The sequence below is a fragment of the Berghia stephanieae genome, chromosome 12 (assembly GCF_034508935.2).
Source record: "Berghia stephanieae isolate SIO BIC M18660-M18661 chromosome 12, UCSD_Bste_1.3, whole genome shotgun sequence".
NCBI classification, from domain to species: domain Eukaryota; kingdom Metazoa; phylum Mollusca; class Gastropoda; order Nudibranchia; family Aeolidiidae; genus Berghia; species Berghia stephanieae.
Window position 1 is genome coordinate 6,283,704 of NC_088371.1, and position 13,323 is coordinate 6,297,026.

Below are 13,323 nucleotides of genomic sequence, written 5' to 3' on the forward strand. Positions count from 1 at the left end.
TATCTATATAAAATATTTAATTTTCCTTCAATAATAATAATAATAATAATAATAATAATAATAATAATAATAATAATAATAATAATAATAATAATAATAATAATAATAATAATGATAATAATAATCATGATATAATAATAATAATAATAATAATAATAATAATAATATAATAATAATAATAATAATAATAAAAATAAATAAATAATAATAATAATAATAATAATGATGATGATGATGATGATGATGAGAACAACAATAATAATAAAAATAATAATTATACCAATGGCAATAAAGTAATAAAAATTACAATAATAATTAAATTGTGGCCTAATTAATATAATCACAGGCACAATTCAACATGTTCAATAGATCACAATAATGCAAACGTGTATAGCTTCATTTCTATACATGTGAGCATACACACACACTAGACTATCTCTCTTTCATTTGACTCCTTTCTTTCCCCCCCCCCCCCACTCTCTCTCTCTCTCTCTCTCTCTCTCTCTCTCTCTCTCTCTCTCTCTCTCTCTCTCTCTCTCCGCCCCTCTCAGAATGTGACTTTGCACGTTTTCCCTTTTGTATTCAATCCATTCCTTATTCTTTATTCAAAATCATCGATCACAGTTTTGATTTTGCAGCAGGATTTGTCTCTTCCTGTTTTTCTCTCTCTTTGACGTCTTCCTCCCAAGTGTAGGCTGGGCTATTCTCATGCTCTGATTGAAAAAAAATAAAACAATGAAAAGAATAAATATTGAGCGAAATTACGTATTTATGTTTGGAATTTAAGTTTTTTTCTCCTTCCTCATATAAATTAACTAAGAATCTGTCTGTATTCAAAGTGATGTGTTAACGCATTTACTGGTTTTTTTTGTTTTTGGCTGAAGAAGGGTTTTGCAACCACTGTCACCCAACATTGCTTGACTATTGAAATAAGACTGGAAAGTCATACCAATGGGGGCTCTAATAGTTCAGTTGGTAGAGCACTCGCTTCACATGCACAGGGACTGAGATCAATCATGGTCACCCATGTTTCCACTTTTCTCCTACTCCAACCCCGTGAAACATGTCATGTATAAAGTTATCTCCCTAGTAAATAAATAACAAAGTCGCCTTTCTTCATCTCCAACATGACATTTGTCTTAAGAATTATTCTTAACTAAGTAACTAAGGTGTCAGCCCCATCATGGCACTGCTGGGAAGTGAGCTAGGCGAAAGGTGACTTGCTCAAGGTCATATACTTGGCTCAATAGATAGTCGAACTTGGTACTTTTTGGGCACGAATCAAAGACCAAACCGCTGAGCCACGCGCCCCCCCCCCCCTGCCCCCCCTCTCATCACATCGGTATGTGGCAATCAAGTCGCAAGCGATTGCTATTGTCCATTATATGCTGTAAAAACTGGGTTATAATCCCGCTCTAAGAGCATGATGGCTATGAAGGACTACTTTTAAATATCATCCCATTTAGCCACTGATGGCATAAAACTAAACCCAATCTTGATTTTAGTTCGAAATACTTACTCGGAATGGTAAAAGTTGAACAGCTATACAAACTCTGACCTGCGTCCACTTTGACTGTCTCACCAGTGATGAAACTGGCAGCTGGAGACAGCAGAAAACACACGGTGGAGGAGATCTGGTGTGATAAGAAATAAAATTAAATAAAAATGCACATTTATAAAGTCCATTTACATGTTCTATCATGCTCATTGTTTTCTACAATGCTTTATTAGCCCTCCCAGCAGGTCATATGGTCATCTCCCAAAACTAACTATGCATTCGAGTGTTTCCCTCTCAGCCAGGGCATCTGGCCAGGACCAGGACAAAACCAAGTAATCTCATTCCAAGACAAAGACAGAAAGCATGTTGGAAAACAGATACAAGGGGATAGAAGACACAGTATGTACCTCCCTGCCCACTATGGGAGGTCAGGAACCCCACCCAGCCAAAATCGTGTCCTCTTGGAGGAATGAAAGGCAAAATAACAACAACGACAACAACAACAACGTCAACAATTAAAACAACAACAACAAGATACTTGTAAAATCTCCATTTGTACTAGCACTTTTAAAGATTGCCTTTGACCAGAAACTCCTGAGTCGAGCAGGATAATGTGTATCAAATATCTGACACAAGGAGGGCGTTTCATTCCATGACTAGATTTTTCTCTCATTACTGTCACAAATTTAAATGCTGAGAATGCTAAACTTTGATTCAACACAATGTTTTGCTACGTCATTGAAGCCGTGTAACACCTTGTAACTTAGTCAGCTCTATTCCTAAAACATTGCTGCTCAGATTAACTTATTTTGAATGAGTATGTGGATCAATAAATTTGAGAAAAAAAATTGATGTAGAAAGGCCCTAAAAATGCATGAGAGGGGCCATCAGATTGGTATATTGTAAAAAACAAGCTAAATAGCTTCAACATCTTTAAACATTAAAAAAAAAAAATTAAGTTTCAATTTTGTAAAATATCAGAGTGAATGATACTGTAAAGTTAGACTGTGTAGGAATCTTATCTATTTATTTACACATTTAAAAAAAATTATTTTGAAACGGCATAAAATACTGCACCTGGGAGATTGATCTCAACCAAAATAGCAAATCTCCAAAAAGATCATTTGTTTGGAATGGACTAAACAATATTACAACCCATCCAAAAAAAAAAAAAACAACTGAAGAAAAACAAAACAAAAAAGAAACAAACCCCAAAACCCAACAATTTAAAAGGAATAAACTTTGCTAATAATTTTTAAAGACCAGCCTTTCAAAATTGGATAGTACAGAGTTTGAAGTGTCCTCACCTCTTCCACTCGACCAAGTCGATGCATGGGTACCGTTTCTTTAATCCTGTCAAAAATGGCAACGTCACCATAGTTGGCAGCTGCTGTGTCCGAGTAGATAGAGCTACCCTGTGAGGAGAATCATGGAATGAATTGAAACCTCTTTAAGTTTTGTTAAGTTTGGGGATTTTTATTTGTCATACGATTAAACATGAGAAAAAAAATGATAATTATATTTATGCCCTTAAAGTTGGATGTCACAGCATCAGAGTGATACAATAATAATAATAATAATAATAATAATAATAATAATAATAATAATAATAATAATAATAATAATAATAATAATAATAATAATAATAATAATAATAATGAAAATACAGTTCTTTTCATCCCTTTCTGCTTTTTAAAAAAGAGAAAAATTACGAGGAAGAATAGGAATTGGCTCCTTATAATAAATGATGATAATGATGATGATGATGATGATGATGATGATGATGACGATAACAATAATGATGACAATGAAAATGTTGATGATGATGATGACAATGATTATGAGGATGATCATTGTAGTAGCGATGACAATAATATTTTCATAACAATATTAGAACACCAACATACAGGAGCCACACTATTGATGCGAACACCGTTTTCCACCCACTCAATAGCCAGACTCTTTGTCAAGTTATCCACCCCTGCTCTTGCAGCACCTGTATGACTAAGAATGAGAAGAAAGAAGAAAAAATGAATATAGATTCATACCATTGATGATTTTATCTGTAATGAATTGATTACCATTGGTGACTCATCAGTATAGTGTCTTTTCTTCTTATAAATTCAAACAATGCTGAGTATGGTCAGAGTCCAATCGGGTGACAATAATAACAGAACTCTGGAATTGACATTGCATCTTTGGGTAAGACACTTTGCACATATTACCCCACTCAAAACAGGTTTGAACGAGTACCTGGCAGTAGACAGTGACAGATATTGTATAAGTAGTAGGACAAAAAAAAAAAAGAGGATGCCTTACAGGCAACTTGTAATGTATGAAATGAAAGATAATTGTTACCTTTTAGCTTGCTGGTGAAAAAATTAAAAACAAAACTTGAGCTTTTATATTGGGCAATATACACTAAACATGCTCCCAGACTTTACAAAGGGTCCCTGGTCAACAGCAACACATAACATGTAGGATAAGACATGATGCCTGATAGGTGATATTACAATTTTTTCAGACAGAGACAACACTGTTAACGACCAGGTACTCATTTTACACCTGAGTATGGTGAGAGAATGCAAGTAAAGAGCCCTTTCCAAGGACTAAACTATGCACCACTCAGCACGGGGCTCAAACCAAAGATCTTGAGATCTGAAAGGGAGGGTCATACCAAAAGACCACATAGCCAAAGGTGAAGCCTTATGAAGGCATTGAGTATAGTTTAATTCAATTCAAAGGTTTATTTTTAGGCAATTGCCAATAGAAATTATACATTTGCTTAAAATTTTCAATTGACGGATAAAAATAAGGAAAACCAATAAACCAAAGCAAACCAAAAACACTCACTTGATTACATGGCCAACAACAACAATAATAATAATAATAATAATAATAATAATAATAATAATAATAATAATAATAATAATAATAATAATACTGAAAACTTCTATAGCGCTAGAACTCCAAGACACCAGACTAAAATCATTTAACCAACACAAGCAATTCTTATTTCAGGAAACAACATAGATAGTAACATTTGTAAAACGGGTAATAGTAATAGCAACTGCTTGCTATTCTTGGGATAGGACACTAGTCTATCACAAAGTACTTTCTGCCAATCACTCACTGGCTGCTGGGTGGACAGAGGGGTCAGAGGGGTCAGGAAAAATAAACTTTCAACAACAGCACCCTGATCAATCTCAGTCCATCTGAGTGTGAAGTGAGTGCTTTACCAACTGTGCTATTGGCACCCCCAACTAAACCTTCATATAAGCATCAAGTTTGCCAAGCCATTCCACAAAAGTGTTAGCACAGTGCTGCCGACCCGAGCCCATGAAAATGTGTACAATTGAGAACCACAATGAGTAAAAAAAACCCCAAAAAACTTTGAGTTTTATTTAAACAACAAAATATTAACCAAACGTGCCCAGAGCGCTTTACAGGGGGTCCCTGACCAACAGCAACACGAAACATGTAGAATGGGACATGATGCCTGTTAGGCGAAATAACAATCCCCCCCCCCCCCGACATAAACAATGCCGTTAACGGCCAGGTACTCATTTTACACCTGAGTACAGTGAAAGAATGTGAGTACTGAGCCTTTTCCAAGGACTCAACTATGCGCTGAGCGAGGCTCGAACCCAGGACCTTCCATTCCAAAAGCAAGTGTCATACCACTAGACCACATAGCCGCACATTAGGATTTTGAATAAATGCTTATCTGTATCTGTGAAGTCCTGCGTAAACCTCCTAGTGGAGTATCGCATGTGTACAATCCTGAAAAACACGATAACTAGCGCTAATTCTGACGATAGGCAATTCAATTAGACCAGAGCAGAAATATTATAACTGATATCTAAATTAAGTTTAAAAAACACTCTCTATAGACTATATAAATAATACTGACTTCCAGAACCCATGTATAAATCTTTGATAATCTGATTTTTATGTTTATGTCATTTATCATTTTGATGTTTATATATTATTATTTCATTCATGTATTTTTGTCTATCTATGTATTGTATTTTAAATTTCAAAATATTGTAAAACAAATGACAAATTGTCGTTTTTTTGGACAATCATAATTATATTATTATTATTATTATTATTATCATTATGTGACACAGCCAGACAATAGTATATTGAACTCCCTCTATGTACTTCTGGATCAAGAAATAGATTAAAGAGTTTAACTGTCATCTGCATTTTTTGCCAAATTGGGATCTAAAATTTGCCAAAATTTGCCCAAAGAAACCCCCAAAATTTGCCAAGAAATTTGCCAAAAAGACCAAATTTGCCAAAAAATTTGCCGAGGAGAACTAAGCGTTTCAGTAAAAATTAACATGCGAAACAGAATAAAATATATAAAAAAGACAATTTATTAAATTTAAAGAGGCTACTTTTATTAATTTACACAATGTAAAGTGAATAGCGTTGTTACAAAGATTTTAAAGGATCATTATCCGTAGAGAGTAGCTTCCCTTGGTTTGGGCCCAGGCAAAGCTGCAACATTTCGCACTTTTTTTTCGTTATTTTGTTTTCGCTTCTTTTTTTTCCCCCAACATTTGCCACGCGATTTGCCAATTTTCCCAGTATTTGCCACGATTCGCCAATTTTGTGAAATTTGCCAAAATTTGCGGATCGCCCAGATATTTGCGGTCGCAAATTGCTATTTGCGGCCGCAAAAAATGCAGATAACAGGTTTAAGTACGCTCAAAGGGTGTATGAAAGTTAAAATGTTTAAATAACAGAAATAAAATAGTGCATACGATCCTCAGCAAAATGGGTACTGATGTATAATGAACGAAATCATGTAAGAATATACCTTTTTTTATAGAGGGTTGGCACCACTGTTAGTGTCTTTGAGTGGTAAAACTGGAAATTTGCCTTGAAATGGCTACTCACCTCATCATGGGAAAACCTTTCCACATATCAGCAATAATATTGACAATGACACCTCCATTTTCTCTCATCCACTGATCGTACGCTGGAGAATATTAAATCGTATCACGTCCATTGTGGAATGAGCAAAAATGAATACAACAGCTTCAAAAAAAAATACAAAAAAAAAAAAAAATACAAAAAAAAAAACAACAAAACTAAAAAAAAAAAACACAGAACATTTCAGGCTCATAACTCTTCTTCAGCCAATAACAAAAACAACAATAAAAAAACAAAACAACACAAAACAAAACATTAATACATCGTCTATATGGAATTTAAGTGATCTATTAATGTTTCTATAGTTTTTGTTATTGGCTGAAGAAGGGTTTTGAGCCCAAAACGTTCAGTGTTTGTTATTTTGTTCTTTTTCCAAATGTTACATATATACATATGATATATATATATATATATATATATATATAATATATATATATATATATATAATATATATATATATATATATATATATAATATTATATATATATATATATAATATATATATATATATATATAAAATAAATTTTTGTTCATTACTTTTTACAGTCCTCAGCTTCTAGAAGCTTATTAACACACTTTGACGCGTTCATAATGGTGATTTTAAAGTGATTTTACAGATGCTTAGCACTTAACATCATTTTACAAAAGCCTTCACTAACAAATTAAAAATAAACTACAGAAAATGGTTTCAGAAATCAGATTTTTTAAATTTTGGTATTGTTTATGAATAAACAAATAAATAAGATTCTCTTTATTCTTCCCCAAGGGTAAATTTGTCTTTAGGGTATATCAATATTCCAAGAGAAGATTGGAACAACCCAGGTGTCAGGCGCAGTGTAATGCCGCAAAGTGAGCTAGGGCGAGGTGACTTGCTCAAGGTCACAAAGCCGTTTGTAGCCAAACTTGGTACCTTTAGGGTACGAAGCAAAGACCATACCGCTGAGCGATTATGCCTTTACAAAACTTGGGGAATCTCTCTTGTCTGAAAAAATAAAAAGGAAATAAAAAAATAACTAAAAAACTGACCCCCCCCCCCCCCTTCCAAAAAAAAAAAATCCATTCACATTGATTTGAAAATATACTGTTCTTACAAACAGATTTTCCAATGAAATGGTAATAATCAAAATAGAAGGATATAATTTTTAAAAACCATTTTCAAATAATTAGGGAAATATTATATTAATACCTTCTCGGCACATGAGAAAAGTTCCAGTCAAGTTAGTTTCGACGACAGCATTCCATCCCTTGAGTCGGATGTCGGCAGCTGGACTGAGAAACTGGCCACCACCGTTGTTTACCAGGTAATCCAACTTGCCAAATTTACTTATGGTCGTCGACATCAGGTTTTTTACCTTGTTGAAATTTAGGAAAGTAGAAGAAAGGATGAGAAAAAAGGTGATGGTATAAAATGATTTTGTGATCTAACTCAATCTGAATAAAGGCAAAGTAAAATGAAGAGTCCGGAATTTGCATTCAATAACAAAGATAAAAAGTAAACAACAAAATTCAGTTTTTTTAATTGTTTTATTTTGTGGATGGGGGTGGGGGGGGGGGGGGGGGGGGGGGTGGGATGTATCCATTTAGACTATTTCGATTAAACCTGTTTCCACTTTACATTTCAACTCACCTCAGATGGATTTTAAGGGGCTAACAACCCCTGAAGACGGTAATTAAAAAATAAACCTTTTAAAAAATTTGTATAATAAAAATCACGAAAACATTTTCAAATTAGAACATGATTATATTAATAAATGATATTTTCATATATTAAATACAATAATTGTAAATTTATATATTTATATGTTAACCCTTAAAAAAATATTGTGAAAATTAAAAAAAAAATTGATCTTTGCAGGAATTGTGATAATCTCAACACATACAAATTTTTTTTTTCAAAACTTCAAAATGCCAAAATGCCAAACCCAATTTTTCCATGGTTAAGAAAACGCTACATTTTAAAAATTTGACATTCATAAAGCTAAATGTGGTATCATGGGGTTTCAAAAAAAATAAACTACAAAAAAAAAAAAAAGAAAAGAAAAAAAGTGCGTCATGTGTCAAAGTTCCAAGACAAACTTTTAAACTGTAAATAACTCTAAATACAGAAACCAACATACACAAATTGAATGGGATTGGGAATCGATTGGAGATGACAAACAGACTTTGTGCATGAAAGAAACAAGAGTTATAGAGATTTAAAGTGCATCACACACAAGTTTGTGATGTGTCTCGAGTTACTGAGTTAATATCCATTTAATTTAGACGATCAATAATACTAACCTCATCCTCTTTTCGGATATTACATGTCATAAACTCTAATTGTGCTTGGTTGTTACATTCCTCTAGCCAAGCTTTCATTTCTTTTGCAGAGGATTCCAGTCTGTCAGCTTTTCTAGATGCAATCATTACATTGCAACCTGGATGAAAAAAAAATTAATTAAAATAATGCTTTAGATAAAAATCATAGCACAAATAGGCCTAATCATAGAGAGAATGAGAAATACATTTATTAATATCATCATCATCATCATCATCATCATCACCATTGTCATTATCAAGCGAATGACTGATTGTACTTAATACAGGTAGTAAAAATAGGGTACAAAAGTGTGATGTCAAAATACTGGTTGCAATCTCATTGGAAGAGTAAAAACTAGTCTTCCACAGGACTGGAGACATAACTTGAGCAACTTATCTCCTGGTTTCAAAGTGATGTAATCTTATTTTCTAGTTTGAACAAATGCTGATTGTCAATAAAGATCATCCATCCCTACTCTTTTATGCCCCGTAATCTGCCTATACATTCTGCTACACTTCTAAGGAGTTTTGAACTGGAAGAGAGGAAGGTGTGATGTCACGACCTCTGCCATATTGACCTTGTCCATTTTGGCTTAATCAAAACATTAGTAACCACAGCCAGTGATGGTCTTTGAAATAGAGAGAGAGAGAGAGTGCACACTTTAGCTCAACACCTCACTCTTTGCTGCTTCCACTATATATGTGGGTCTGACGTGGAGTTGTAATAGTCCAAGACCAAATGGCTAAAACTCAGCTCAGAAATTCAGTTATGACAAGCACACAGATATAATATAAAGTGGGGGAGGGGGGGAGGGGGTAGGCCAAGTGTCAGTAGTAGATGATATGGGTAAAGCGCTTATTGATGTATTTAATCGGGTGCTCTTTTTTTTCTTTTGTTGTTGACTGTCATTTACAAACACTAGGGGACAGTTTACTTGAACACACAGTTTCCCCAAACTCATTCAAATGACTTGCATTTTTTTTCCATTCTTTGTTATAATTCCTTTCCTAATTTCTATCATACCTCGAGCACAGTTTCCTTGAACTAATTTCACCCTGTCAATGTAAAACAAAAAAAAAAAAATAAAAAATAAGTAAAGCTTTAGAATTTTTAAAAAAAGTGACATTGGCAGTTACGTAAATGTGTTTTGTGTGTATCCACAGCAACAACAGAACATTACAGATGTGTGTTTTCAGTATGATACACACTCAGCCACTCACACACACCATCGTCGTTTCGCATTACCGACACCTCTCACCTTATTCTTATTGCTTCAGCGTTATTTCCACTTTTCTCCTACTCCAACCCCGTGAAACATGTCATGTATAAAGTTATCTCCCTAGTAAATAAATAACAAAGTTGCCTTTATTCATCTCCAATATGACATTTGTCTTAAGAATTATTCTTAACTAAGTAACTAAGGTGTCAGCCGCATCGTGGCACTGCTGGGAAGTGAGCTAGGGAGAGGTGACTTGCTCAAGGTCATATATTTAGCTCAATAGATAGTCGAACTTGGTACTTTTTGGGCATGAAGCAAAGACCATACCGCTGAGCCACGACCATGCCCCCCCCCCCCCCCCCACCCCAACTCTCATCCATATTACTTCGTTGTGGAAAGATAGGGTTTCCTCAATTTTTTTTTGCATATCCCGAGGAGTCTGAAGAAACCTTGCTTGAGTGTAGTTGTGAATTGTATTCATGATGTGGAGCATGTAACTTAGTTCACAGCTGAATATAATGCCTTCCAAGAGTCTGTGACTTTTTAGTTAACTATTTTTTAAAAAAAGTTTTCCTTGCTTTCATTCTTTTTCTTTTTGCACTTACTCTACTTCATTCATCAAAATTTGAGCTTGACTGGAATATTTTAATTATTTCAATTTCAAAGCTGCATGTAGAATTGATATATTTACATGCATCCCTGGATGGAGAAATGCGCTTTCAAATAGAAGAGGTCCCTGCTGAGTGACTCTATTGTAGCCGTTTTGTTTGTTGCAAAGGATTAAAAAAAAAGCCCTGGATGGAGATGGGCACTTTCAAAAAGAAGTAGTCCCTGCCGAGCGACTCTATTGAATTGTAGCTATGATTTGTCAGTCAGATGTTTTATTTCTATGTTTGTTTAAACGATTTTAAAAAGCCCAATTGTTGATTGTTGTCCCGTCAATTTTTGTTCTGAACAATATCAAAATAGATCCGCTAATTTCTATTACTTTGAAATTGAAAGGAAGGATTCCTCCCTCACTCTCCCTTTCATAGGCACAACCCCCTCACTACACAGTCTTTGTTTATTCTAGCTCTTTATAAAAACCACAGGGCAAATTGTGTTTGGGTGTGGTCTTGCTACTTTCGCTTTGAAAACAATCAATACAAACCCAAGTAAAGCAGTTCTTTCGTGATTCCTTTTCCAATACCGGTTCCACCACCAGTGACGATTGCAACTTTGTTTTTGAATAAGTTTGAACGAAACACACTTGAAACAACATTTTTGGTAGAGGCTGCCATTTTGAAGAAATTTTGCAAAGAAAAATTTGGAGGCGAAGTCCAAAGGTTGTTCCAGTCCCTTGTTAGTGTTAGTTTTGTTTTCACAACTCCACTCTAGAATCGGGAATTTCCTGTATTCAAGGGAAGCTAGTCCAGTTTTCATAAATTTGATAGGGTATTTTTCGATTTATATCCCTTGCATTTCTTCACTGGATGAATAAATGAGAATAAAGAGATAATAAACGAGTCGTTAATAAACAAATGCGAATGTTACTGCTTTGAGTTTGAAGCTCGGGAACAAAAAATGATTGAAAAAAAAGTGAAAGAACACCTTCAATCTTACTTTAAAAAAACACATTAGGGGCTATGTCCCCTTGACTAACAAAATATATGATTAAAGTTTAAGAAGGCACTTAAGACCAATGTGAAATGAGAGGATGATTATGTGAATAATAAATAAGTCGTACTTTTCTTTTTGCCCCTCTGTTCATCTAGCAACGATTAGATAGCTGGGTCTGTTAGGTCTGGCGGAAAGAACAAGATGATAGATGACCGTCCGATCAAAAGAGCAACGCGCAATGGTCACTGCATGATCAATTCTTGGTTTTTGAAGATATAACTAGGCCGACCTCCATTTCCCTATAAAGCGCTTTGGGCATGTTTACTGGATACTATGCTTTATATAACAGCTCTCGTTTTTGAAAACGCTGGCTCTATTCTCACCCCCGGGATGAGAATAGAAAAGCGATCGAGCTCTCACCCCCGGGATGAGAATAGAGGTCGTCGCCCCTTCTCGCTATTCTCACCCCTGTTGACCTACAGGTAGGGAGGGTAGCCTAGCCGCCACCCCTTTTCGCTATTCTCACCCCTGTTAACCTACAGATAGGGAGGGTAGCCTAGCCTAGCCGCCACCCTTCTCGCTATTCTCACCCTACAGGTAAGGAGGGTAGCCTAGCCTAGCCGCCATCCCTTCTCGCTATTCTCACCCCTGTTAACCTACAAGTAGGTAGTGCTGGGCGGGTACCCGGGTACCCGCGGGTACTCGCGGGTAATAAAGTTAAACCGGGTACTCGAGTAAAAGGGACGGGTAGCGGGTACCCGCTTCAACAAAATATGGAAACCGAACTGAGTGATAATTGGATGTAATACAATTTTGATCTTACATATTTACATTCACATGACCTTTTTTTCAAAAGATTTTCCTCTTTTATTTTTCAATTACATTGATTTTTTTGTTTTATTTGTTAACACACATTTGATTCAATTTTGGAATCAACAGATTAGGACTATACTAGTTCTTATCTTTTAAAGGAATCTCAGGTATTTTTAAAATTTATTTATTTTGGCTTCATTGTAATTAATTATCCTTGTTTCTTACTTTCGTTTCATTTGTTGTGATAAAATAATATAAAAAAAATGATACTAAAAAAAAAATAATAAAGAATAAAAACCATAAAAAAATTAAAGAACTACATAAAGCCCCCCCCCCCCCCCCCCCCCCCCCCCCCCCCCCTTCACAAAACACATTTTTTGGGTCAAAAAGTCACTCCCGCCACGGGTACCCGCGGGTACCCGGGTAATCCGACAACTACCCGGGTAATGATTTGGGCGGGTAATCCCAGCACTGCAAGTTGGGAGGGCAGCCTAGCCTAGCCGCCACCCCTTCTCGCTATTCTCATCCCTGTGTAGGGTTTGCTTAGCACCCCCCTCACTACTCTCACATGATCATCATCACCTCTCTCGTGACTACTTTTAGTGGTACTGGACGTAAGGAGGGTGAACATGCAGTGTTCTTGTGCAATATCCACTAAATGTGCTGAAAAAAAATTTATAAAGGGTTCAAAGCCAAACCAACAATAGCCCTTGACATCCTAGGACAAGACATGACGTTTGCATGGCAGCATCTTTTTAATTAATTTTTTTTTTGCAGCAGCAACACTTTTTGTTTTTTCGACAGTAACAACGTTGTTACCGATCATGTAGCCTAGGTACTCATTTTACACCAGAGTATGGTGATAAAAAAAATTGTTTGAAGACCCTTTCTCAAGGATTCAACATTCCGCCACCTACAACAGGACTCGAACCTTGGGGCTATAGGTCA

The 13,323-nt window shown here is 35.4% G+C and overlaps 1 protein-coding gene across 1 annotated transcript; it reads right to left on the reverse strand.

Annotated features, from left to right (window-relative positions):
* Positions 1–494: 494 nt before the first annotated feature.
* Positions 495–11,333, reverse strand: LOC144957937 (peroxisomal trans-2-enoyl-CoA reductase-like). Its single transcript, XM_078889496.1, has 8 exons — positions 11,114–11,333; positions 8,726–8,862; positions 7,632–7,797; positions 6,410–6,491; positions 3,406–3,502; positions 2,806–2,913; positions 1,520–1,634; positions 495–713 (listed from the first exon to the last, which is right to left on the reverse strand). Exons 1-8 carry the CDS (start codon positions 11,241–11,243, stop codon positions 619–621), a joined length of 930 nt encoding a protein of 309 aa, XP_078745622.1. The 5' UTR covers positions 11,244–11,333; the 3' UTR covers positions 495–618.
* Positions 11,334–13,323: the final 1,990 nt, after the last annotated feature.